This window comes from Phascolarctos cinereus, unplaced genomic scaffold (assembly GCF_003287225.1).
Source record: "Phascolarctos cinereus isolate Bilbo 61053 unplaced genomic scaffold, phaCin_HiC Scaffold_9;HRSCAF=440, whole genome shotgun sequence".
NCBI lineage: Eukaryota > Metazoa > Chordata > Mammalia > Diprotodontia > Phascolarctidae > Phascolarctos > Phascolarctos cinereus.
In genome coordinates this window covers 8,800,296-8,827,328 of record NW_027556402.1, presented here as the reverse complement: position 1 = coordinate 8,827,328, position 27,033 = coordinate 8,800,296, and the positions used below count along the sequence as shown (strand labels likewise).

The following is a 27,033-nucleotide window of genomic DNA, read 5'->3' as shown; positions in this document are numbered from 1 at the left end:
GTCAGGGTTTCTTCCTTTGAAAAGGGGTGCCGTCTGCGATCCCCGCCATCGCGGAGCCCCCCGCCCGACCTCCTCCTGTCCCCCGTCTGGGTGGGCTTCTCCACCCCCCCCACCCCCGTGTAATCATCACGTCCATACTGCTGCCCGCGCGCGGCGCCCCTGCTGTGTGCCTGCAGACGCGACTTCATGCGACACCGGACACGTCCCTCGGTCCGCGGGGAGAGCTCCCCAGCCCGGTCCCCGGGACCCTCGAGCCTGCCGCCTCCCACCTCCGTCCCTCCCGGCCCGGGGGGCCGCTTTGTTCCGCGGGTCCCCGGCTGCGCGTCCCCACGTGGGCGCCTAGGGCTGCCCCGCGAGCCCCCGCCCAGGGAGTGGGGGGCGCGGCCTTCACGCAGGACCCCACCCCGCGGGCGGGGCGGGGCGGGGCTCCTCCTTCCCCTCTTCCCCCTTCCCCCCTCCTCCCCTTCCCTCCCCTCCTCTCCCTCCCTCGCCCGCGTGCGCGCGGTGACGCGCCGACGCCCGCGGCTTCCATTGGCCCATTTCAATAGTCGCGGGACGCTTGAACTGCGGCGAGGAGCCCGGGGCCGCGGCCTGGGCAGCGGCGGGAGCGGCTGCTGCTGCCGCCCTTGTCCTAGCCTGCCGGCCCGCGTGCCCTCCTGCGTGCGTGCGGAGCGAACCCAACCGAACCGGCCCGGCCCGGCCCGGAGCGCGGGGAGCCGAGCCGAGCAGAGCCCCGGCAGGCTGGCCCCCCGCCATGCTGGGGCACACGGCGGCCGGCGCGGCGGGGCCGCAGCCCCCCCGGCTGCCCCGGGCCGCCGGCCCCGACGAGAACCAGGAGAACATCCACCCGGACAAGCGGGGCGGCGCCGAGCCCGCCAGGACGCGCGCCGTGCTGGGCGTGCTGCGGGCCAACGTGCGGGCCCCGGGCCCCGGCCCCGGCCCGGCGGCCGCGCTGGCGCCGCAGAAGTCCAAGAGCCGCAGGGTGAGAGGCGGGCGCGGGAGGGCGGGCTGGAACGCTGCCCGGCCGGCGCGCGCCCCGAGGCCCCGCGTTCCACCGCGGGCCGGGGCGGGCGGGGGGGGGGATGGGGGTCCCGGCAGCGCAGCTCCGGCCCGGCCCGGAGGGAGGGCCGCCGCCTTGCCTTTGCGCGGGACCTCGGGAGCGGCTCGCCGCCTCTCCTCCTCCCCCCAGGAAGTGGCAGCTGTCAAGCGCCGGGGCCGGCCTGGGCACAAAGGGGCCGAGGCTGCCTGCCCTCCGACCCGCAGTGCCCCGCGGGCATCGTGGGGGGGGGCTGGGAGCTGACCCCTCCCTGCCGGTGCCAGGGGCGGGGGGGGGGGGGGAGGGCGGCGCACACCCAGGAACTGCCCCTTCCCTGCCGGTCGCGGGGGGGGGGGTGGGGGTGGGGTGGCAGCCGCTGACCCCTCCCTGACGGTGCCAGGGGCGGGGGGCAGCCAGCCAGGGAGGTGACCCCGGGTGTGTCTGCAGGTGGTCGCACCGCTCAGGGAGGTCCCGGTGCATGATGAGCAGGGCATCGTCCCGCCCTGGAACGCTACCAGCAAGCAGCCCACTTTCACGATTCACGTGGATGAGCCGGAGGCCGACCCCGGGAAGAAGCCTCCGGCCCCTAAGAAGGCGGACCCCGAGGATGAGGCGCTGGGCTTCCACTCGGCCGTGTCGCTGCCCGAGCCCAGGAAGCCCCTGGTGCCCCTCGATTATCCGATGGACGGGAGTTTTGGTGAGCCTCTGCAGCTGGTCCTCGCTTGGGGCCCTGAATGTGGAGCCCGGTCCAGCCAGCCCCCCAGGAGGCAGGAGCAGAGCCTCCCAGGTCCACTTCTCATATCCCGGGAAGCCCTGCCGGCCTTGCTGACCTGCTCTCTCAGCCGGGTCTGGGTGTGCTGAGACACTTGCCCCTGGTGTCCTAGCGGAGGCCGTGTGGAAGCCCAGGCCAGGGCCAGGAGACCCCTGCCTGCAGCCCCCACCAAAGTCAAGTCTGGGCTCCCTGTGCCAGTACCTGGAGGGTATGGCTGTTAGAGGCAGCTGGGCCTGGAGTCACAAAGACTAGCTCTGGGACCCTGGGCAAGTCACGTCACTTCTCAGCCTCAGTTTCTTCAACGGTAAACTGGGGATCATCATAGCACTAACCTCCCAGGGTTGTTGTGAGAATCAGATGGGATAATGTTTGTGAAGTGCTCATTAGCACAAAGTCACACAAATGCCTGCATTTGTATGTTAACTCAGTGTGGGTGGCGGGATAGAATTACTCACTGAGGAAGACAGTGTCAGTATCCACTGGGGTCCTCGGCCACATAAGCTAGCCTAGGTCTTCCCCCAAAATGCAAGGGAGGTGTCTGCAAGATTTGATGCTAGCCGTGTGACCTTGGGGGCATGCCTTCACTTCTGAACCTCGGTTTCCTTGTTGGAAGAATGGGAATATGCGTGTTCCTCACTGAATGGCTGGAGAAGGCACTTGGTCAAGCTAAGGTGCTACAGAAATTCAGGTTGTTGGTATTGCTACCAGAGATGTCTAGAAAGGGGATGGATGTCATTTATGTGAATCCCATTTACCAGGGTCACAGCTGGACTGGGGTCAGCCACCTTCTGAATTTCGGCAGTTTAAACGCTTGAGGCAATGAGATGATTAACCTTGGCCCTGTGTCTTCTGAAATGTTCTCAGAATCTCCCCTTACTATGGACATGTCAGTAGTGCTGGAACCGGAAGACAAGCCACCGAATGTCAACGAGGTCCCTGACTACCATGAAGACATCTATCTGTACCTTAGGGAAATGGAGGTAAATCAGAGTCTGTGAAGGGATGGCTGGCCAACGCGGACAGCGGATGGGGTCCGGCCGCCCTCACCCTCGGCCGTTCACTTCTCTTACCAGGTCAAGTGTAAGCCCAAGGTGGGCTACATGAAGAAGCAGCCAGACATAACCAACAGCATGCGTGCCATCTTGGTGGACTGGCTGGTGGAGGTGGGGGAGGAGTACAAGCTCCAGAATGAGACCCTCCACTTGGCCGTGAACTACATCGATCGGTTCCTGTCCTCCATGTCGGTGCTGCGGGGGAAGCTTCAGCTGGTGGGGACTGCTGCCATGCTCCTGGCTTCGTAAGTCAGTGCCCTGGGGGCGGGAGGCAGGATCGAGTGACGTACCGATCACTGGGTGAGCCAGGCCTGCTTTCAGGTGCCTGACAATGGAGGTGGAGGGGTGATGGCATCATACCCACACACAGCAGAAATGGGGCAAGCAAGAACATTGCATTTTTCCGAAAAATTAATGTGTCGGTCTGAACTTTCTTCCACATCTGGTTTATGAAGACCTGAACTCATCACGGAGCCGGAGTTTTCAGTGTATGCCTACACAGATGACTGTTCTTGGCTTTTGGGAGCGTAGCCAGCGTTTAGGAGCAGGGCTGTTTTCCTATTTTGGAGGTGGCTCATTCAGGCAGTAGAGTGCAGCAGCAGCTCAGAAGCTGGAGCCCCACGTGGGTTCACAGTAGGCTCCTTCCACACAGGGCTGCCATCTTCAGCACTAGCTCCTCGTCCTGTCTGGCGCTTGCTATTGGGGTGCTGGCACCACCACTCGCTGGGTCTGGCCCCTCCTTCCCACCACTGGCCAGCTGCAGTCCTGCCCTTCTCACTTCACCCCATTCCTGGTCTTAGGGCCCCATATTTGTGTGGCTTCCTACAGTTCCTTGCCTTTTACTTGTCACCAGCTTTGTGTCCCTCTCAAATGTAATGGTCCTCAGTAACTCTTCCTGCTTCAGTGCTTTGGTTTTAGCGTCCTGATTCCTGCAGCCGCGGCAGGACTCCAGCCACATAAATGACCTTCCTCGATTCAGCGGCACAGAACAAATGACAGCTGTGCCATTTGGGTCTTCCCACACGGCGGAGGGCCGAGGTGGAGCCAAAGCTGGGGGAGAAGATCAAGTCCAACCCTGTTCTCCGCGTGAAGCATCGGAGGCCTAGAGCAGGGAGGGGACTGCCTAGAATCCAGTGGCGACAGGGCTGCGTTTCCAAACCAGGCTGTGCGCTCAGCTGCATCTGGCCTCAAGTCCCCATGATGTGCCAGTGTCTGTGCTAGCCAGGAGCTGGAAGCTCAGACCAGTGTCCGCCCCCAAGGAGCCCACCTCCTGAGGGGAGCTAATGTGCCACACAAACGTATGGCAAGGAGGAGCAGGGGTGGGAGAGGGTCTCAGCAGCTGTAGCAATCAAGGGAGGCCTCACGGCCGAGGGGACACGAAGGAAGCCACTGGGGTTAAGTGTTGGAGGTTAGGAGTGAATGTAATCCAGACCTAGGGGACAGCCTGTGGAAAGGAAGAGCAAGAAGGCATTTGGCTGTTGCTAGAATTGTAACCGAGGCATCTGTATGTGATCCCAGAGACACTAACCATTGTTTAGAAACACCAGTTTGGCAACTGCGGAGACCAGGTGGGAAGTTACTGCAGTAGTCCAGGTGAGACATGAGAGCCTGAAATGGGAGTGGGGGCTGTGAGCAAAAGACAAGTCAAGAGCTGGGTGACTGGAAGCAGTGGCACCCTTGGTGGAAGTGGGAGAATTTAGAAGAGGAGCTGTGGTCTGGGCTCTGGCGCACTGGGTGTGCTGCCTGGAGGCGCTGTGCTGCCAGGTGTCAGGACTAGGAGGCCCTCCGCCACGCCAGGCGGCGTATGATAGAATGATCGATTCACGGCAGGCCGTCGGTCAGGTTTCTGCTGGTAGCTTTGACAATGAAGGCACTTTGTGGAGGAAGACAAATTTTGGATGCTTTCTTTCATTGTAGAAAGTTTGAAGAGATCTACCCCCCAGAAGTGGCCGAGTTTGTGTACATCACGGATGACACGTATACCAAGAAGCAGGTCCTAAGAATGGAGCACCTGGTGCTCAAAGTGCTGGCTTTCGACCTCGCCGCCCCAACAATCAACCAGTTTCTCACTCAGTATTTCCTGCATCAGCAGCAGGCCAATTCTAAAGTGGAAAGTTTGGCGATGGTAAGTGACCCAAGTCATCATGGGATGACTTATTACTGCAAAGGCATCCCTTATGTGGAATCAGGCTCCCTCACCATAATCTTCACGCACTGTGCCTGGCTCTGCCTGCTGGGGCCAAATGATTTTAACCTCTTTTCTACAAAGCAGCCCTTCAGACAGTTGAAAGCAAACATCCCATCCCCCTACATCAGGAGTTTTTTGGGTCCTGGATCCCCTCTCAGAATGCTTAATGCATAAAATACCACCCAAGAAACCAATGATGGTGAAATGCAATGACCAAAATATTAGGCAGCTTCATGGACAGTGAGGAGCCCTTGGCCCAGACCTTTTCTTTTCCAAGTTAACTTCTCCAGCTGATCCTCCTAGGGCCTAACTCTGAATCCTTCACCAGCCTCCCTGTCCTTGGCCAGTTACAATCCCTCCATTTAAGCATGAGGCTACAGAGGCCCAGAGCCAACAGAAAAGCCAGTTAGTAATAAGGATTTGTTGTGGAGAAAGGACTGCAATTGGTAGCTCAGGTTAGCATTCTGTTATTCATGTTAACACATAAAACGTTTGTTAATGTCTTAGGGAGAAATGGAGCCAGTCACTAAATATGGAAACTTTTAACATTTCTAGTTTCTGGGAGAGTTGAGTTTAATTGATGCCGACCCATATCTGAAATACTTACCATCAGTGACTGCGGGAGCTGCCTTTCACATAGCCCTCTACACGATCACCGGGAAAAGCTGGGTACGTATTTATGGCCCTGCAAATAAACAGTGCTGAAGAGTTGTCTTTACAAAATGTGAAATTGCGGTGGTTTCCTCGTTTCCTTTCATGAAAAGGAAAAGCCATTTATAGAGCAGTAGTTGGCTTACAAGTCACGTTTGGGAAACAATCCTGGGACCTGGGTAGGACAAACATTCCTCCCCTTTACAGAAAAACAAGCAAGTTAATTAGCTACTGAAGGAAGTGAACATTAAGATGCATTCAGCCAAAGGTTCCGTAGGCCAGTGCCTCTACTCTGCTTCAAGCTTTAACTCGATCTAAAAAATGGGGAATGATGAAAAGGTGGTGCTTGACTCATTTCTGGAGGAGCCAGAGTATCATTGCCAGTGGGGTGGTCCTTCCCGGTCCAGGGGAAAAGGGATCTGCACTCATCTAAATTCTCTGCTCTTATCTCTTTTCCTGTAGCCTGAGTCATTAATCCAACAGACAGGATACACCTTGGAAAGTCTTAAGCCGTGTCTAATGGACCTCCACCAGACCTACCTCAGAGCACCACAGCATGCACAGCAGTCTATCCGGGAAAAATACAAGACGGCAAAGTAAGAAAGCATCTGCTTGAGTGGAAATCTTTTCACGTAATCCCCGTGAAGCAAGCACCTTCCTGTCAAAATGTGGCTGCATGTCTTTGATTTATAAACAATCTGTTCCTGAGGTCAGAATACGACATTTAAAAGCCAGCAAGCATCTATTAAGTGCTTACTGTGTACCCTGCAGGCACTGTGCTCAGTGCTGGGGATAGAGAAAGGGCTAAACCTTCCCTGGCCCTCCCATAGCAGGGGAATCAGATGGTATTCCCCCTCTTCTGTGGAGGAAAGATACCCTGTCTGTGGGGTGTTGCATACATACCCAGATGGTTGTTAAATCATACAATTTCTAAGCTCTCCTCACCCCTACACCTGTCTTGAGAAGCTGCTCCCACTAAACCTCTAAATTCACAGACCTCAGACGAAGAAGGGTAAAGAAACGCAGGGTGAGCTTTTGTGCCGTGGTGAGCTCACCAGTCACCTGAGCCCCAGTCGGGGATATGCAGAAGGGGCTCCTCCAAGGAGGCTGAATTTCCCTTTCGTTCTCTCTCTCCTTCACAGGTACCATGGCGTATCCCTCATCAACCCTCCAGAGACACTGAACTTGTAGTGAGCGAGAGGGGCGGAGCTGGCACTCCAGCAGACATCGTGCCGGACAGCTTTTCTCGTGGGCCGGGGCTTCTTCACAGAGAATCACTTCACCGAGCACAAGCCATGGCCGATTACAAATGATGAAGTACCTTTTTTGATTGTTATGATTTTAAATGTAAATCTTTCCTACGTGCAATTGTCCTGCATATTTAGCTGCAGATTTAAATGGTGTCGTTCGTACGCAGTGAGCGTTAACCAAGCCCGTACCTTAGGAGAAGAGCTTGGAGACCTCGATGGTTTGCCTCGAACAAGTGAAAACTGCAGTCAGACCCTGGCTCGCTCACGGGAGTGTCTGAACATGAACCGCAAGGTACAGCCCAGCCCAGTAGAAGGACTTCCCAGGATAAAGTTTAGAATGCTGGCGGCCTTGTCCATCTTGGCTACCGTGTTTTCTAAGGTTGGCGTGGCTCGGGAGAGCATCGGCACTTGCGCTCGGATGCCCTCCAGGGCGGGTGTTTCTGGAGCAAGTCCCTGCAGGTGGGCCCGGTGTGCCATCCATCAGTGCTGGGGCAGTATCTCGCCTGCTGCCTGTGCTGCCAAAACACCTCTCGTGGTGTGAAATAGATCGAGATTTTAAACAGAAACCGTGTGTATGTCGCCCTTCTTCTTGATGATGCATGCCACTCGTGGACCCCAACGACCCAGAGGGAGCTGCTGATGGGCAGAGGGGCGTTTCTCCGGCTGGTCTCTACAGATCCAAAGCCTTCTTTACAGGCTTAGTGACGGTGACAGAACCCAAGCAGAGGGAGGAAAATCCAAGTCATCCTTCACATTAATAATGGATTGTATGTATAGCTAGCAACTAGCAGGACCTGGGGCCTGACTACAAATTAGGGTCTGATGTGGGATAGAAATAGGCCCCATTTTTCAGGTAAAAGAAATATTCTAAGAGATTAAGTGACGACTCAGTGGCCCAGCCGCTCCATGAAGGTCTGTCTGTCAGACCGTGCTGCCTGCCTCTCTGGGCCTTCCCCTCAAATTAATCCAATGACACGAGACATTTTCTAGATACTTTATTTTAAATCAAGAAAACATACATGTAAAAATCCGCAACAGTCCTGAACGCACTCTCCAGTAGTGTTTTGGAAGTTTTAGTCAGCCGGCTGCTGCTTTTTCTTTCTAATGGCTTTTTTACTTGGGACTTTTCCCTGTTGGCAGTTGGCCTGTGTTCTGTAAACAAATGAAATCAAAGCCTAAAACATGTATCCAATTATGGACACGTCTTTCTGGATGTTTCCTTTAGTAGGAAATAATACTTAGTGAGCAGAGAAGAGGGCTCGGCCTGTGCTCTGCGGGGTGGTCAGCCTGGAGGACAGACTGGCGCTTCTTCCAGGCCTGTCTGAGAATGGCATCCCCTGGGATGACTGCTAGCATTGTCAGACCCCACCTACGCTTCACACTCAACCAAGGAAAATAAATTGCTGGGCCATATCCCCCTTTAACTAATGATGGAAAAATCTTTTGTTGAGGCCACAGGCCAACATGTGACTTCACGTCAGGCATGGCTATATTCCCTGTCCCCAGAACTTATCAGGTAAAATGAACTGTCCAAATTGCTTTGTCCAGTGGAAGCTGGTCCAAATGGTTCCATCTTAACCAAACTTAAAATGGGCTTCTGTGAAGAGTTCAAGCTCTCTTCTTTTCTCTGACCTTTTGTTATATAACACACATTTTTAAGAAAGCTCAGACAGCCTTTCCTGGACAATTCACTAAAATCAGTATAAAAAGAAATCTTTGATGGCCATCTGCTGAGATTAAAGTGAGATTTATACTTTTACATATGCATTTACAAATTCTACATCTGGAGAAGAGATATTGATATAGGATATAGTATCAAGAGTTGAATTAGCATTTGCATTAACATTAATAACTATTGAAATAAATCAAATCCTTCAGTTACCTTGTTTTCTTTGGGTTTTCTCCTGGTTCTAAAATAATGATTTCATCTTCTTCGCTATCTGACAGAACTATAGGAGTATCTTTAAGAAATAAAAAAACCCTATTAAGTTAGGCAAAAGTGTACAGACAACAAGATGATGCTATAGTTTCAATAAAAGTATAATTCAGAATACTGCCAGCCCCCACAGGGTGCAGCTGATGAGTCAATGTCAGTAGATGGCTATCGTTAGAGGACAGTTGCTGAAGGCCGGCTCTACCATGTTGTATTTTATTGCTGATAAGGGGCTCTATGTACATAGCAGGTCTGCAATAAATGTTTTCTGTATGGATTATTCAAAAGCTGTAATATATAGATTTCATTAAATGAATTGAATTTCATTTCCAGAAGGAAATAACTGCCTTTGGGGGAAAGCATGGTCTCTAGGTGCAGCTGGCCAGAGTGTAGGGCTTGGGGCCCGTTTCTCCAGGTGATGCGGGGTGTGGGTGAGAGGGAAGCTCTACTGTGTGCTCAGGGAGACAAATGAGGCCACACCTGCCCTCATACAAACCGGAATGTCTCTCCAAGGACAAAAGAGTCTGGGAAACGACATGTGGTGGGGTGGTCTGATCACTGGTATGCATTCACTGAGAAGTAGTGGGTGCTGAGTTCAGAATCACAAAGACTTAGGTTCAAATCCTGCTTCAGACATTAGCTAGCTGCTAGGACACACGTTTGTGAGCAGAACTGCACTGGTGGTGGGAATTCCCCGCTCAGTTAAGAGCATGGGGTTCCTAATCTGGTGGGGCTACCTATTTTAAACCAAGTTGCAATGAAGTGAGCTAGTCACTCCTCCACCCTCCCAAAGTTCAGAACCTGAGATAATAGTCCAGGCTATTTTACAAATGATATTTCTACTTGGTTTCCCTTTTTAAACCATCCCAACCTGGCAGTGTTTTGGGAATATTAATGAATTACACTAGGTGATGGGTGCAGGGAACCATAACTGACACCTGAGTATCAAAAATAAGTTTTCTGCCATCCTCCCTTGTCTCCCTGCCAAGATCCGTGATCACGACTAGTGAAGACTGCTGTGTGCCAGGGTGCACCTGGCTTTCCTCTTTAGAAATGACTGTGGAAAGCAAACTCGTAGGAAGGTGGTGAGCCCAGAGGAGGTGAAGCCAAGCACAGAGCTGATGACAACCAATGGTTCAGCTGTCATTCTTAATCGCAGCAGAACTTACCATCACCAATGTGGTTTCCAACATTTTGGTCTTCAGTTTCCATCTTGACACTGTCAAGAATGGTGACTTCATCACTGCCACCTTCATCTTCTTCGTCTTCCTCTTCCAAATCACCCCAGGAACTCTCTATCCCTTCTCCTATCTGGGCGGTCCCAGGAGTCCATAACACAGGTTTAGAAACACTCAACTTGTTAAGGAAACTAAGAAACCAACCAAAATCCTATCTGACCCCTGATCCAAAGAGCAGGCGAGATGGGAGGGGTGAGCCCCCTTAAAGCATGTGGCACAGGTAATCTAGCAGCCTGCATGCAAGGTCATCTACGTATGCCCTCCATCAATGTGACTAATGAGGATGACTGGAGGACGGCTGAAATACAGGGCTATGCACCCAATAGAAATGTGACCTATTCATTTATATGATATCAAAGTAACACTGGTGCGGTGCTAAGCAGCATTGGAGCCAGCAGTGGCAGCCTTTCTCCCCCGACACTAAGGGCTCTCCTGAGGAGATGATAAACATGGCTCCTTTTGGAAAGACCAGGATTGAAGCATCTGCCAGCCATGAAGTGCAGTGACCTGGTTCTTAAAGGCTCCTCCTGGATTTCTGGAGGCAAAACCAGGAGTAGAATGTTTTTAACTTTTCATTTTACAAGCTGTTATTCTGCTCTTTGTAGATAGTTCCTAACTGTTCAAAGTTACTACATTTTCCAACAATGAAGACTACCTTAAGAAGAAATACAAATCATGATAACTAACGTTGACTGATTACAGGTTTGGGGGGAGGGGACACAGAATTTAGTGTGTAACGGCCTGAGCTAGTTTTCTATGATCACTTACTACCAATACAACCGCTAGAAAAGATACGCTTCTGAAGGAGGGTCCGCTTCCGCTATGATTTCTTCTGCTTTCTCTTCCACATCTGACGTATCCACAGGGGCCTTTTCCATTTTGAAAGCTGTGATCCTTTGGTTTGCTATTGATTCTGCAAAGCCGAACTTTCCACCTTCTTTCCTATATGTGTGTATATATATATATATACACATATATATATATATATTTTGGTGTCAGAAAACAAAAGGGCAAAATCATTCTGATTATGTATCCACTGATAGGCAAGGAGCCTCAAAATCAGGTTGGTGTGCATTCTGTTGGCCATCATGACCCTACCCCACATGTGAAAATGAGGTACTATTCAACTGGAGATCATTTACAAATTACCTTACTTTTGCTTCCTTAAGAAATCACAGTAACTTAGAGGAAGGACTTGTCTTGCCTGGCAAATTTCTTTTTAATGAGAGATGGTTCAGATCAGAAAATACAAGACAAGGGAGCACACCAGTGGCTTTCACAAACGCACGTGGAATATAACTGCAATTAGTGGACAAGGAACATTCGTGAGAGAAAGTGTAATTACGTGGCTGCTCTTCTATGTGGGGGAGGTTTCTAACCAGAAAAGCCAGATGGGCTAAGAATACCCAGAAGCTGATGACATTTCCTCTCCATCCAGCTTACCTCACTCTCCTGTCATTCTCCAAGGCTTTCTGTATGAGTTCTGTGATCTCCGCCACCTTCACACCAGCGATTTTGCTGCATCTCAGAACCTGTTTGTGAAAGCCAACGTTACTCAAAGAATGCAGAATGTCAGATGTCGTATCCTCTCACGATAAAAACAGGCACATCCGGTTCTAAGACTAGCTAGTCTGCCTCTAAAGATACTGCCAACAAATTTAAGCAACTCTGCCTGATGAGGTGCTTTTTTTTTAAAAGAGGAAATTCAATCATCTGAGTGCTCCCTACCAATTAAATGTAGTATTTTGTTATTTAAAAATCTGAAATGGAGATCAATTCCAAACTAGCCTCCTATCCACGTGTCACTGGCTGAAACAATATGATTTAAGTCAACAGCAACAAAATAAATACTGTAAGATTGGATGGCATATGAAGAATGAGTAATAGCATTATGAAATAATTATTTCATGCTGGAAATTTTCAATCCCAACATCCCATGAAGGATATCTGAAAGGCCTTTTGAGAGTTCCACAGGTGTGTTTAATTTGGGTTTGCTTCTTTACTCCTATGGGTCACAACAACCTAGGAGCAGGGCTGTTTAAAAGTTCCACGCTAAAAAAAAAAAAAAGAAAAAGGAATGTGGAGAATTTCCAAATTCCAAAACAATTTAGAAGTCTTGTATCTAAAACAAACATGTCATTGATTCTCATGTCTTCCATCTTCCCTGCCTATGTCATGTGTGTACAGAGTTGTTAGCATGTGGGCACCTTGTGGAGAGGGACTCTCATCTCACTTCCACATCCCCAACACATGGCACAGTGCCTAGCTCATGGTGAGCACTCAAGAAATAAGTATTTGTTGACAGATTAAAACAGTACAACTTTTTTTTCCCCCAAACAACATACAGTCATCCCTTTCACATTGTGGGGGTTAGGGGCTGAGCATCCTCATGATCTGGAAAATCTGCATGACGTTTTTGGCCCTCCATACCAGAGAAGTATGAATTTTTTCTTTCTCTTTTATGGGGTTTTTATGGCATTTCTGAGTTTCTAAACTTTTTCTGTGTCATCTGCTGCCCTTCACCCGTCCCTTCAGACTTCCACAAAACTCCCCCGAAGTTTTCACTTCATTTCTTATGCCACCACCACAACGGGGAAAGTGGCCATGGGAAAGGACAGCTGTATAACTCCAAGGCTGATGTTCTTCAGATGAAGGAACATGGAGTTTGGAGTCAGAGCGCCTGGGTCTACCTCTGTGGCCCTGACAAACTGGTTGTCCTCTCTAGATCTCAGCTTATTCATCTGTAAAATGAGCAGCTGGGCTAGATCAGAGGTGACAAACACAGCAGCCCACATGGAGCCCACCACACTGCTTGGTGTGGCTTGAGCCAGATTAGAATGTAATTGGGAGATACTTAACAAAACGAACAAAAATTCAATAAAACACGGCTAATGTTAACATGAGGCTTCATATGTGAAAATGTGGCTGGCAGGGATCCCAACATATAGCTCAGTGGCCTTATTTCTATTTGAGTTTGACGCCACCAGCTCTAAAACTGACACTATGACCCAGAATTTTTCAACAAAAAACCTCAATTGTCTGAGAAACGGTAATTTAAAGTTCCATTTTTTTCTGGTCCTTTGCATTTTGTGTTAATGAGTTTTAAGGCGCTGGGGTCACTGGCCCTACTGTTTTTTGGTTTTTTTCTCCAGAGAAGGAGACCTTCTCTTTGAGTGATACAATGATGACCTCTTACATTTCTTCAACAGGTCAATTCTGCCAAGGCCAAGGCATTCATTCCAGGACGGTGGTGAGATGCTGATCTCAGTCGTTCAGCGGGCACCAATTAAACGCACACATAGTTCAATCCTGGCTCTATGACTGGACCTTCAGCAGGTCACTTCTCTCTGGGCCCCAGACTCCTCAGCTGCAGAATGAGGACGTTACACACTAACTCTGGTGACTTCAATGTTACTCTTTCAAGTTCCGTGTTTCCAGGGGATTGAACTCCTCTAGGAGCATCAACGGATAGATGATCTTGTTAACGAGGGCACTCCTTGCAGCCAGAGCACATCACCCAGCAGCCACAGCTGCTCTCCTGGCACAGCAGATGCCAGTGGGTCATGCAGGCCTCAGGGCTCCTTCACTTTCACTCCATGACAGCCAATTTTTTTCCTGGTCATGTTTCTCCTTCCACCACTTCTGGGTAAATCCTGGATAAACATAATCTGTTGCTGCCTGCTCAGTCCTCCCTGGGGTCATCCTCACCTTCAAATCTTTGGAGACATCAGCATGCCCTGACTCACAGCTATACCTCAAAGGAGGAGGGCAATCCAGCTGGCTTTCCTCTTTCCATCCAATTCTGAGCTCTGCTCACCATCCGTTCACCTTAGGTCCATGATATATACATTGATGGATGAGCTCCATGGGCGGTCCATCCAAACGCGTATCATCTTGTCTAGATAAGCGGCCTTTCTCTGCTGGCTAGATGGGCTGAGCTCTTGAATGCTTGCAGGAGGCTCCACCTGGGCTTGATGCAATCTGCACAAGTCATTAACGAGTAGAATCTGAAGGGCCTCACTCCAAGAGGACTCCAGGCTACACATGTACATGACAGCAGCGTACATCTTCCTGTCTTATGTCTTACTTAAACTTTAATAATCAGGGGTGTGAACACAGTTATTCTGTTAACGTCACTTATGGAAGCTGGAGAACTCTGACTCAGGGCTCCCCCAAATCATCATTTCTCATAGTCAACAAGCAATAAGCACGTGGGGCCTTGAATTCTCCGCCCCGCTCAGTCGAGTGCATGACTGTGGTCTGCTGTAGAATCTCATCTGAGAAAGCCTCCTTATTCCTTTTCTATATCTTCATCAAGAATGCCCTCAGTGCATGTGCCAATGAAAACTTTTGAGAAAATGGATAGAGCAATGGCCTGTGGCTGGGAAGGCATCGATGTCCTTTGGTCACTTTTTCCGACACAAAGAGTGCCTGAGATTCCCTCCACACCTTTGCTAATTCTTCATCTTTCAGATCCCTGGAGAAAGGATACTTTAAAGTCCACGAAACACTGTTCTGAGCATCAGTTCAAATAAAGGCTTATAGAGTTGAGCTAGTTAAAGAAAACCCTCAGATATTTTTTCCTATCATCCTTAAATGACAGGGACACGGGGAAGAGGAAGGCCTATATTTGTGATTTCATTGGGCTAGGGAATTCCTGAGTGAGAACTCTCTACCAAGAAAGTTCAGCATCTTCTCTGAAACGTACGGTCTTAGAGACTCGCAGAGACTATCACTGAGAGGTTAAGCGTCTCGCCCAACGTCACATAACCAGTATGTATCAGAAGTGGGATCTGAACCCAGGTCTTCTGGCTTTGCAGTCGGCTCTCGATCCATTACAGCATGCTGTCTGAACTATTTGTTTGAAAAATGCTTGAACACCATCCTTTCAGTTATCTGGATCCTCCACACAGCTATATCCAGACTTGAGCTTAGCATCCACACCAGCTTGGGAACCAGAAGGTTCATTTCCTAACACTGCGCACTCAGTTCTATGGTGAGAAAGTAAAGGGGGAGAGGGTGTGTGTCACTTTGATGATGACGCTCGAGGCAGGGGCGCTCATGGCTCAAATGCTGGCACCAGGTGACAACTGCTTTTGCTACACACTCAGGTAGGAAGAGGTGATCTGCATCGGGAAGAGGCACCCACAATGCACTGTTCTGAAATATTATTAAGTGAGCGTTAGGAAAGGCCCGCATCCATCAGTGCCTGGATCATGTGGGTGAGTACTAGCCTCATTTACACACAAACCTACTCAAGACTGGTAACCTGCATTGAGATGTTAGCGAGTCAGATGAGCCTGGGGCCTCGACCCACCCAACGCCTCCCGCCGTCCTACCTGAGAACTCACCTGATCTTGGAGCAGCATGATCCCGCCGCTGGACTGGACGGTACAGATCTCACGGTGCTTGTTCATGGCGATCACGAGCAGGCCATCCATGACACGCTCCTCTCGCTCATTGGGATCCACCAATAAGTAAGTTCTGAAATAAAGATTGAACATTTTAATTAACATTAATAATCCCGAACAAATCAGAGACACGCAGTGACTCAAGGGTTAAGATAGGGGTTCTGAAAAACTAAAATGACACCATCTTGTGCTATTAGAAAGCAACCTGGGGAAGCAGTGAGAGCCAAAGAGAATGATTATATTTATGAACTCAGAGTGAATGCTAAATGCATTTCTCTTTGAAAACCCCACAGGGCAATTATTACAAAACCTCTCTGTTAATATCGGCTTCTGCAGATAATGCATAATTTGTCTTTGGCTGATTAGATGACTTAAGTGTTCTAACAAAAAATTAGATCATGTGGACATGATTTGATGATTTATATTAATTCCAAGTCTATTTTTCCCCTAATCCCTTCCATCTAGGATTTCATTTCTAATATCAAAGTACAATAAATGCCATGATATGGCAAAACTCATGACCCTAAAAGTATTTCAAAACTCTCGATTATATTCCATTACAATGAAATTCTCAACTATCAGTTCAATGTGATGAGTTCATTGAGGGCTTCTCAGTGCTTTTCTCCAGTCCTTGTTCAGAGCTGACAGAAAAAATACTGAACACCTAATTACCTGATCGCAGCCCATCCTTTTCCAGGTCCTTAACTCCCTGAGTTCCAGCCCTCCTTCTGACACATACTGGCTGAGTCTCCTCTCAGTGCCCTGGACAACTCTCTAAGGCCAAGTCCCAGACTTGCTGCTGACCCTGCCAGGCCCTGGTGCTGCCAGACAAGAGTGGCTGTGGATTGGGGGTGGAGGGTGGGGGGTGTTATCGACATACACTGTGGTGCTGCCCTTAGACCATCTGTTTTTGCTCCTGATGACAAGCCCCCGTGACTCACCCTTGCTGGAAGAAGGCAAAACTGACACAGATGGGCATGTGGTGGATGCTCAAAGGTACAGGGTCTCGTTCCTCCAGCGCGTACTGCACAAAAACACAACAGCCCATAACTCTAAGACATCAAGGTGACGGACACGGAAAGAATGAACTGGTCTAGAGGCTCAAGGGGAAAAAAATAAAATGCCCCTTCGTCACCACTGCTGCCTCTCTGATCCTGGAATCCTCCCTCCTGAAGCTCTCTCCCCAGTGTCCCTGGGGCCCAAGAGGGCCAGCCCAGGAGCTGTGACTGATACAGTCACCAGACACCCGAGCTCCAGGGAGTCGTGAGAGGATGTGGCCTGTCTGCCAGGGACGCAGGTACCCAAGCCAAATGCTTGCCTCCGGCACAGGGCATCCTCCAAGTGGGCTGCCTTGGGATGAAGCTCTGGAGCTGGTGCCAAGCATGCATTCAGCCTCCTCCCCAGGCACCCAAATGCCAGGGTGATGTCACCAGAGCCTTGGCACCACGAGGAATTCTAAGCTTCAGAGAGCGCTTGACACCAGACTCGGATCCACCAGAGATTACCAGCCTCAGAGAAGCAGAAGCCAAGAGTGTGCTGCTCCAGGAGGGAAGCGCCTTTTGGGAGGCTTCTTCCCTCCACATTTCAGGGACATAAAGGCCCACGGAGCACAAGTTCCACCGGCCCTGGGCCCCTGGTCATCAGTTAGCAGAACAACCCTTCCTTGTACAGTGCTCTAAGGCTTACAAAGCAATTTGCTCCTAACCCCCCTGGGATTCCACCTCCCACCACTGCACATCCAGACAATCCTGCCCCACGCTCTCAGCATCTCTACCTTGCAGGGTCCTTCAGGGCTCAGCTCGAGCGTCCCTGCCTCTAGGACACCTCCCCCAGGGTCCCTAGAGGTTAAACCTCCCGCCCTCCTCAGATCCCCTTGTCTTTACTTACTTTTGTGCCTGTTGTATTCCCCCGACCCCAGCAGAATGCTTCTCCAATAGCACAGCTATTTTAGTTTTTGCCTTTTTCTCCATAGCATCTGGTAAAATGCCTTCTGTTTCTTCTTTTGTTATTGGTGTAGAGACAGATATCTTGACGTGTTTCTTGGTACTGACCCATTCCTCCTTTCTCATAGCGCCCTGATTTTCCATTAGGTACCAAGCCTCATCTGGGGGCCATCCCCCCCGGCATTTACTCTAGTAGTTTCTTAATCAAGGTGAGTTGAACTGAACTGAATTTGGGCACGATCATAACCCACAGTGAGACTCTGGGCAAGTCCCTGTGCCTCTCTGGGCTTTGGCTTCCTCATCTGGAAAATGGGGTTAAGAGCTGTGTTCCGACTACCATTGAGATGTTGTGAGACTCCAGTGAGGTAATGAGCATGGAGCATTTCACGCTGGAATGGCAGCTTCTGTCATTTTCTAGTGGATTCCTAAATCACACTTCCTTTTTATCCCTACTGCCACCCGACACACTTCCTCCTGCATTCTTCTCTTCCTGCAACTTTGAGCATTTTATTCCATCCAAATGTCTGGGACCACAACCACCATTAACACAGTTTTTCGTCTAGACGTGTGACCTCATCAGTTGCAGGAAATTCCTACTGTGGAAAGCTCTCTCTGCCAGAATGTGTTGGAGTCACTGAGAGTTTAAGTGACCTCCCACAGTCACAAAGCTACGACACGTCAGAGCTGGGACCTAAACAGAAGGCTTACTGACCCAAGGCCGGCCTTCCCCCCACAACACCCTGCCGCCTCTCTTCATCAACATTTTCTGAAAAGCCTCTTTCTACCCTTGGTGCTGTCCTGGGCGCGTTGGGGATTTAACCCCCAAGCTCCAGCACCACTGAAATAAGGGGTCCACCAAAGATCCCTTAGCTGTCGCTACAGAGACTTACCAGGGTGATCTCATCACCTTGGACTGACACATCAGGTCTCCTGAAGTGACACAATGCCACAATCGCTGCAATGCTGGCAGCATCAACAATGTTTCCATCGTGATTTAACAGGTGGAGATCCACACGGATCTGCCAGACCTGCAAGAGAATTGGAAGAGTAAGAAGTAACTCTTTGTACACTCCGTGTAAAACATAATTCCTTTTTAAACACTTCCAGCAAGTCAAAGACAGCACATCTGTAAAGTCAAGGAAGAACCACATCACCAGGCAGCCCAGTAGGGTGGCAAGAACACAGGATGTGGCACTGGTGAGGGTGACACCTCTGTCAGGCCACTGTCCTCTCAGGACCTCTTGCCTATCTCTAAAACAGACTGTGATGACATTTCTGTAATTCAGGCAAATAGAAGAGGCATGGGAGTATGGAATGCACAAACAGAAAGTGACTTGCTGTAGTTCAAGTCAGTCTATTACATCCAAGGTTAAGTCCAAAGCGACCCATCTGCCAGGCTGGCGCCATGATTCCAGAAGAAAATCACTGGACTGACGGTCAAGAGAGCTGGGTTCCAATCCTTGCTTTGTATGGACTCAGGAAGGTTAACCAAACAACCTCTGAGTGCATTAGGGTCTTCACTTGTAAAAAAGGAAAGATCTGCCTCTATGACATACCTTAAGTAGAATGAATGAAATAAATGTGTATGAGCACCCTAAAGCTCATTGGAAAGGGGATTCTATAACTCTAACATGCCATTTCTGTGGAACACAACAGTTGTTTTTTTTTAAATAGAAACAAAGTGATTTCATAAAGAACAAGTTCTACTCACAATTAAGGGATGTTTATGCCTTCCTAACAATAAACAGGATAATGCCCTAAGTATGTCCTTCAGCAGCCTTTGGGAGAGATAGGAGAATGCCCCATGAAAAAGTCAGATCAACTTAAGCTTTGTGAATGAAGGACAGATACCGAGCCCCACAAATCTACAACATTTCTCCTAGTGTTAACTACTGAAGGCATACTCTGTACCTTTTCGCCAGCAACAACACAGAGAGATTCAGTGTCTATACATTTCGAATTTCTTAGACATCTTTCCAAAAGTCGATTCAACTTCACCAAGAGATCTGACTGCCTATGAAAACAGGAATGGGCTGATGAGAGATCGCCCTTAAAACACAAACTCACTGCTGTAATACATTTTCCTCTGCCAAAAGCAGAGTAAATCCTTCTTAAAAAACAGAATCCAATACCTGCCGGGCTCAAAACCTGGGGCAGCCATCTGAGAGAGTTCAAGGTTAAAGAAAAGAATACCTTCTGTTGCCCGATTGAGCTTTGGAGAAACAAGTTCACAGGAAACTTGCCCAAGAACTCTGCAAAAACAGAAAACAAACATTTGTCAGTGAAACCTACACATTCATTTCTTACAACTCATCTCGACTGATTGATTGATTTAAAAACTTTTTTTTAAATTGGATCTTCCTCTCTTGCCCAGGCTGGATATGCAGGACATGATCCCACCCCTGACTGGCCCAGGAGCTCTGACCTACACACTGCTTCCTGAGCTGAGTCCCTCCTGGGACCCAGGGCTCATCCCACTAATGCCAGACTTGGTGCAAATGCCCAGCTGGAATAGCCCAGTACAGCTCAGAAGAGCCACCAGCCCCAGCTAAACGTGGATCTCTGCTTGTTGTCACCCTTCCATAACATCAGAGGACCTTTGGTCCACTCCGCTCATTTTACAGATGAGAAAAAGTGAGGGCCAGGGTGGTTTCAGAGACTCTTCAAATGACAGAAGTGCTGAGCCCATGAGGTACTTCTCAAGTTGATTTTTATTATACTTAAACACAATGGTTAGCCTTTTCTTACCTTGTTTTCCCAAGTTCCACAATACAGCAGCCATAGTCTGTTCCAAATGAAATTTTGATGTTTCTGTAGTCGTAGGTCTGTCTACCATCAAGGCGCTTCAACAGAAAAACACCAGTTTCATAGATAGGGAGAAATTTCAGGAGGTTCAAATAGTTAAACTATTTTAATATTATTAAATTATATATATATATATATAAATAATATTGGGAGCTCTAATTCAACTCAAAAGCACTCAGGCTTCACGTGGCCTTTTCTATCTGTTGGTGTCTTATTCTTTACTAATCCATCAGCTCCATGACAGCAGAGATTATATCTTACCAAAACCTTACCTCTCCCTAACACCTGGTACTAGACTCAGTAGACAAAGGAATTTTTAAAATGTGTGCTAAATTAAACTATCACCCTGCCACTCATTTATAAAACCAAACATCTCATAAACCTATAATACTTTTTATTAGAATGATAAATTGCTAATAGTGGAAGCTACTAAGATAATCAGAGCAGCTTCTTACCTTCCCCCGCCCCCCCAAATTAAAAAGTCACAGAGGCATTTCTTGTTTTAAGGCCTCCACCATAAGTGGAAATGAAAGGGCTGTACTGGTGGGTTTGTTAAGAGGGTACTTCCATTAACGCAAAACAAAAACATAGCCCACATAGCTCACAGCTGAGTTCTACAGGCCACAAAGAGCTGAATCTTTCATGAGGATGGGGGGATAAGACACAAGCAGGACATGAGAAAATGGGAAACCAACTTTGGAGAAGCTGACAGCCTTGAGCTGAAGCACAACATGATAAAACATGCACAGGGAGGCCATCACTCACAAATAACACTTAACATGAGAGGAGAAAGGGAAGGTCTGAATAACACAAGCTTATGGTGATTCCCATGGTGTGGCCATGGAAGGAAAGACTTAGGAAATGTGTTGTTAGAAGGAAAGGCAAGCTGGCTTTTAGAAAGGAGGCACGGGATTAGGTTGCTCTTGGTGCTATGCCTTGGTCATCCCACCCTGGAAAATCCAGATGTGGGAGCCTGAGGAAGAAGGAACAGGTTCTGAGGAGCAGAACTGGGCTGAAACATAAGAGTGTGTCCAGGGGAATCAGAATGAGCTAAGGCTAGAGTGGTGTCAGATTGTGAGGGCCTTGAACCCAGGCAGATGTTCAAAGCCTACCTGGTAGACAATAGAGAGCCAGCAGGGACCTTTCTTTTTAAATTTTTTTTATTAATTTATTTTGATTTATCAATAATCACTTCCATATGCTTTTGAGTTTAAAATTTTTCTCCCCCTTTCTCCCCACCACCCTCCCCAAGACGGCACACATCTGATATAGGCTATACATTTACATTCCTATTAAATATATTTTCACATTAGTGGTGGTGTAAGTAAAAATTAAAACCAATAGGAGGAACCATCAGAAAGAGGAAACAAAACTCAACAGAAGAGAAAAAAAAATAGCAATTCAACTTCCATAGTTCTTCCTTTGGATGTGGACAGCATTTTCCATCATGAGGCCTCTGGAGATGTCTTAGATCCTTGTAATGCTGAGAAGGGTTCAGTTTATCAATATTATTCATTGCACAATGTGGCTGTCATTGTGTACAACGTTCTCCTGGTTCTGCTCACCTCACTCAGCATCAGACCATATAAGTCTTTCCAGGTTTTTCTGAAGTCAGCCTGTTCATCATTTCTTATAGTACAATAGTATTCCACTACATTCATATACAACTTGCTCAGCCATTCCTCAATGGATGGGCATCCTCTCAATTTCCAATTCTTTGCCACCAGAAAAAGAGCTGCTATGAATATTTTTGGATATGTGGGTCCTTTTCCCATTTGTGTGATCTCTTTGGGATACAGCCCTAGAAGTGCTATTGCTGGCTCAAAGGGTATGCACATTTTTATGGCCCTTTGGGCATAGTTCCAAAATGCTCTCCAAAATGGTTGGACCATTTCACAACTCCACCAACAATGTATTAGTGTTCCAATTTTCCCACATCTTGTTTCCTGTTTTGGCATGTTGGCCAATCTGATAGGTGTGATGTGGTACCTCAGAGTTGTTTTGATTTGCATTTCTCTAATCAATAGTGATTTAGAGCATTTTTTCATATGACCATAGATGGCTTTAATTTCTTCATCTGAGAACTACCTGTTCACATCCTTTGACCATTTATCAGTTGGGGAATGACTTGTATTCTTATATATTTGACTTAATTCTCTATATATTTTACAAATGAGGCCCTTATCAGAGAGACTGGTTGTAAAAATTCTTTCCCAGTTTTCTACCTTCCTTCTAATCTTAGTTGCATTGGCTTTGTTTGTGCAGCAGGGACTTTTCTGCAGAGAAATGACATGACCACATCTGTGCAAAGGGACAGCTATTCTAGTACTGGTATGAAGAATGGATTAGAAGGGGGAGAAAGAAAAAAACTACAAGGCCTGTCAGGAGGTGAGAGCAAGAGTCCAGGTGGATGGTAATGAGAGCCTAGGCTGATGGTAGTGGGAACAGTGAGGAAAGGATAGTTGCAAGAATAGGCAAGACAGATAGTTTATGAACAGATTGTTTTGAGAGGAGAGGGAGTGGGAAAGGTCAGAGAACATCTGTACAGTGTTTTAAGGCTGGCTAATCAATTTAACAAACATTTTGACTTTAGGCACACAGAAGCAAAAATGAAGAACTGTTTTTGCCCTCAAGAACCATGGGTTCAGTTATGATCTTTACCCAGAAAACTCCCAGAGACGCACACTCAACTCTTATACCTCTACCTAGATGCCATGGCCTACTGTAGGCATCTCAAACTCAACATAAAAATAGAAATCACTATCTTTTCAACAAAACCAACTCTTCCTCGTAACTTCCTTATTTCTGTTGAGCACACACCATTCTCCTGGTCAAGTGGCACCTCCTTCGAGCCTTCCTGATTTCCTTTTTTCCAAGTCTCACCAAACCACTGTATTTATTCTCTTATCTGGTGCATTTACTACAATATGCTTCATCCCCCACTCAAATGTAAGCTCCTTAAGGACAGGGACTGCATCCTCAGCACCAGGCATACTGGCATGTGGTAGAGTAAATGTTTGTTGATTAACGGAAGATGTCTCTTGTCACCAGGGATCCTACTATCCCACCAAGTGAATACACTCAACCTCGGGGCTTCCTTTAGGGCAGAGCTGCAAGAAGAGGGCAAATCAAACTTCCCCTGAACCCCAGGCCAGGCTTCATCCAGTCTCATACCAGGGCCTACCAGAACAGGCATCTGGCCACTGCTTTGGAGGGTGCTTTCCCATCTTGCTCAGGGTGTAATCAGATAAACATTACCACTGCTAATAGACATTCTACTATCACAAGGCTCCCTTCTTGACCAGTGGTTCTCAAACCTTTTCCTTGGGGGGGGGGGCGCACAGTATGTTCTCTTTGCTTTGAGGCACCTCTAAGAAAGAGTCTGGAGACTTGAGTGCATCCACTTTCCCTTCAATAATAGTAGCGACTTTTGAATTTTTCATGAGTTCAGGGTCTGAAATATTTTGAGGTTGGTATATATCAGTAACAAGGTTTATTTATCTGTATTTAACATATAGACACTAGGTAAGTAAAATGTATATTAACAAAACTATTTATGAATTTTTTTTATCTGAAATAACATCTACCTGAAATTTATGGCCTATTCTTTGAGAACCACTGGCTCGGGCTAAGTACCTGTCCTCATTCCCTCACATGCATCCATGTCAGCCCCATCCTTCCCAAATCATTCCATTTTTAAACAAACTACCTTACATATTAGACATCTGCTTACATTCCTTTTCCTTGCAGAAAACACTTGCAACAGAAAACAATGAATCCCTGGGCACTCTTTCCAATACTAGATGTATCTTCTCTCATGACCCCAATCAATCCACAAACATTAGGCACCTTTGTGTCGGGTGCTAGGGATACAAAGTCAGCTAAAACAGTACCCGCTGCCCAAGAGCTTTTTGGCCTTTTGGCTGAGATCAACTTAAATAAAGACAAGGTGGTGGGTGAACGCACTAGAAGGAGTAGAGATCTGGAAGGGCTCATGTAGGAGTGGCCCCTGAGGTAAGTTTTGAAGGAAGCCAGGGATTCTAGGGAGTGTATACCAGGGATGGAGACAGGAGATGGAACATGGTGTGAGGGGCAGCCAGAAGGCCAATTCGGCTGGACTAGTGTGTAACAAACAGCCAGACACACTAGGCCAGAAGATATGTACGCACTTCACCTTGCTCCTCCCTTCACTTCTAGACCCTTCTAAACCTCTATTGAGAGCTTTTGAGGTTTACTCCACCCCAACCTACAGATTTTACATTGTGTTCTTGACTAGCCGTGGCTCATTCTCCCTCTTTTCTCAAATGGTTCAATATGTGGCACAGTCTGTCTCTCTAGCCCAATCCTTCCATTTGGAAGTGACTTAACATGCCCATGTCTCCACAAGTATCCTTGTTTCCCAGGTGAGCCTTCTGAACTCCTAGGATCTGTAGCCAGATTCCAACACCATCCACAACACAACTGACACCTCTGAAAAATCTCCCCTCCCGCTCACTTCCCAACTCCCAGGATCTGGCTTCTTCAGTCACCTGAAGCTGCTCTCTCCCAATGACTTCTCTCTTTCTAAATCCAAAGGCCTTTTCTCAGTGCTGGGTTTGGTTACTGCTTGTCCTTCGTTCTCAGGACCATGACCTCGGGCGGGGGGGGGGGGGAAGAGATGTACTGACTTGCAAGTGAATTGGGCTTAGGGGAGGCAGGGCTGAGCAGTCACAGGCCTCACTCTCCTCTGAAGCCATCTGGGTTCAGCGGCCAGCCATAGAGCAGGACGACTGCAGAGGGCCCCAGGTACAGGACGCAGTAGGAGGCCGTGATCCTTCCCATGTCTCAGCCCACTCGGTGAGTAAGGCTGGGTAAAACTGAGGCAGCAAAGAATGGCCTCTTTTACGTAGTCAAAAAAACCGGCCTCTGGGAGGGGAAGCCCGCGGGCCGGGGCAGCACCAAGGGCATGTTTCCGGCGCGGTCCAGGGTCTCCTCTTCCTTTCCAGAGGATCAGCCTCGGTCCCGGCCTCGGCTCCTCCGCGCCCTCCCTATCACTTCCGCACATCGCCCCCCAACCCGCACAGCCGGCGTCCTACCCCTACCCCCGGCCCCGCGCTCCCCGCGAGTCCGCGGCGGGACCGTCCCGCTGGGGCCCCTCGACTCCACCAGCCTTCCCCGACCCGGACTCAGCCCCACCCAGCCGGCCGCCGGCTCTCACCGCCCTCCCCTCGGCCCAGCCCCCTCAGGTCCCGGCCCGCAGCTCGTGCCCGGTCCGAGGACAGCCCCGCAGAAGCCCCGGGCACACTTCCAGGACCGAGGCTGCCAACCCGCCTCCCTACCCCAGCGCACCCAAGGCCGCCGCACAGCACGCAGGCGCCCGGCCCCGCCCGCATCACGTGGCCCCGACCCACGGCCTCCCACCTCCTTCCTCGACCCGCCCACAGGCCGCCTCTCCGGGTTCGGGGCGGTTTATTTTGTATTTGACACTTCACGGAGAGGCAGCTGGCCCGACAGCCGGGGAGGGGACACGTCCCTGCCCCTCTGGGACTGCGAGCCTGCGCGGAGGAGGGGCTTCCCCGCCCGGGAGGGCCCCACAGGACAACACCGAGAGGGGAGGCTTCCATCCTCCCGAGGCGCCGGAGCGCGAGCGCGCCGCCTCCCTCCAGTCCGGGACACCTAAAGCGCGCGTGCGCCCACAGCGGGGGGGGGAGGGGGAGTGTCCATGGCAGTACTGAAGCCCGGTTTTTCAGAGATTCAAGTTCGGAGCCGCTTCCCCATAAGGCCATAAACCCGGAAGTGGGGGGGGAGGAAACTGGGGAGCGGGTACCCAGGAGGCGCTCCGATCGGACCCCTTTCCTCTTCTAACACTGATTGTTTGGCCGCGGCCCAAAGGCTCGCGAGCCCGCGCGGACATCCGAAGGCGCATGCGTTCTGCTCCACGCGCGCCAGGGAGGGGGCGGGCCGGGAGAATGACAGTTGCTCCGCCCCCCGGCCCGCCCCCACCTAGCCTCTAAACAGCGGGCTCGAGGCCGCGCGTGCGCGAGGACGGAGGAAGCGAGGGCGCGCGGGCTTCCTTCCCTACCTTCTTTTCCTCGATGGCTCGGAGCAGAAAGCGCCTCTCGCAGTTAGATAACGGCGTCTCCTTCATGGCACCTCCGTTCCGGGGAGCGCTGCGGCCCTAGAGCCTGGAGAGAGGGAGGGGAATAGAAGCGAGGCGAAGCGCGTGCCGCTTCACGTGACTCCTAGGCGTCTTCGGTCGCGCCGAAGACTGACGGCATCAGTGCGCGGCGCTGGGAGATGGGGGGAGGGGAGTGCTGGGCGCGCGGCTGTCGCTCTGCGCGCGCGGCTGTCGCTCTGCGCACGCGGCTGTCGCTCTGCGCACGCGGCTGCCGCTCTGCGCACGCGCGAGGCCCGGGGCTGTGGCGGGATTGTCGTAACATTCGAGTGGGGTGTTGCACGCGCAGTTCTGGGGCACGTGACCTAGATCACCTGGCCAGCCCAGGTCCCCACTTTATAGAGGAGGAAAAGGGCCGGAATTGTTGTTGAATGGCCCAGCCGTGCCTCCTCCTCCAGGGAGGCCCTCGGGGTCGGGACTGTGCGTCCTCCCTGACCGTCCCTTCCTCCGGTGCCGTTACCCTGGCTTCACAGAGCACCCGAAAACTCGTGTTTGTTGTCATCGGTGATTGCTGGTGATTGCACGTAGTAGGTACCCCCTGGACTTGTGGACGGCCTTTCTACAGCATCTAACGACGCCCTCCCCCAGAGTAGGCTCTTC

General features: G+C 49.8%; 2 protein-coding genes across 3 annotated transcripts; one reads left to right on the top strand and one right to left on the bottom strand.

The window, feature by feature from the left end:
- Nucleotides 1–542: 542 nt before the first annotated feature.
- CCNA2 (cyclin A2) lies at nt 543–9,208 on the top strand. Its single transcript, XM_021008273.2, has 8 exons — nt 543–982; nt 1,484–1,733; nt 2,673–2,788; nt 2,882–3,105; nt 4,778–4,985; nt 5,604–5,717; nt 6,162–6,295; nt 6,842–9,208. The coding sequence occupies exons 1-8, from the start codon at nt 755–757 to the stop codon at nt 6,888–6,890; spliced, it is 1,323 nt and encodes a 440-aa protein (XP_020863932.1). The 5' UTR covers nt 543–754; the 3' UTR covers nt 6,891–9,208.
- EXOSC9 (exosome component 9) lies at nt 7,930–26,657 on the bottom strand. 2 transcript variants are annotated; one of them, XM_021008275.2, is made up of 12 exons: nt 26,341–26,657; nt 20,223–20,317; nt 19,607–19,726; nt 19,386–19,488; nt 18,365–18,502; nt 16,473–16,555; nt 15,472–15,604; nt 11,564–11,652; nt 10,916–11,062; nt 10,052–10,233; nt 8,832–8,910; nt 7,930–8,101 (listed from the first exon to the last, which is right to left on the bottom strand). In XM_021008275.2, exons 1-12 carry the CDS (start codon nt 26,404–26,406, stop codon nt 8,023–8,025), a joined length of 1,314 nt encoding a protein of 437 aa, XP_020863934.1. In that variant the 5' UTR covers nt 26,407–26,657; the 3' UTR covers nt 7,930–8,022. The 2 variants fall into 2 exon arrangements, with proteins under 2 accessions (XP_020863934.1, XP_020863933.1); XM_021008274.2 differs by lacking the exon at nt 26,341–26,657 and adding an exon at nt 24,947–25,114.
- Nucleotides 26,658–27,033: the final 376 nt, after the last annotated feature.

Excerpts from the sequence above, each read along its gene's own strand:
- CCNA2 (XM_021008273.2), top strand. The coding sequence starts at position 755 with ATGCTGGGGCACACGGCGGCCGGCGCGGCGGGGCCGCAGCCCCCCCGG. Across the intron at positions 2,789-2,881 it reads TGTACCTTAGGGAAATGGAG|GTCAAGTGTAAGCCCAAGGT; the intron begins GTAAATCAGAGT and ends TTCTCTTACCAG. Across the intron at positions 4,986-5,603 it reads AAGTGGAAAGTTTGGCGATG|TTTCTGGGAGAGTTGAGTTT; the intron begins GTAAGTGACCCA and ends TAACATTTCTAG.
- EXOSC9 (XM_021008274.2), bottom strand. The coding sequence starts at position 25,015 with ATGGCTTCAGAGGAGAGTGAGGCCTGTGACTGCTCAGCCCTGCCTCCC. Across the intron at positions 20,318-24,946 it reads TAAGCCCAATTCACTTGCAA|CGCCTTGATGGTAGACAGAC; the intron begins GTCAGTACATCT and ends TTTCTGTTGAAG. Across the intron at positions 11,063-11,563 it reads GAGAATGACAGGAGAGTGAG|GAAAGAAGGTGGAAAGTTCG; the intron begins GTAAGCTGGATG and ends ACACACATATAG.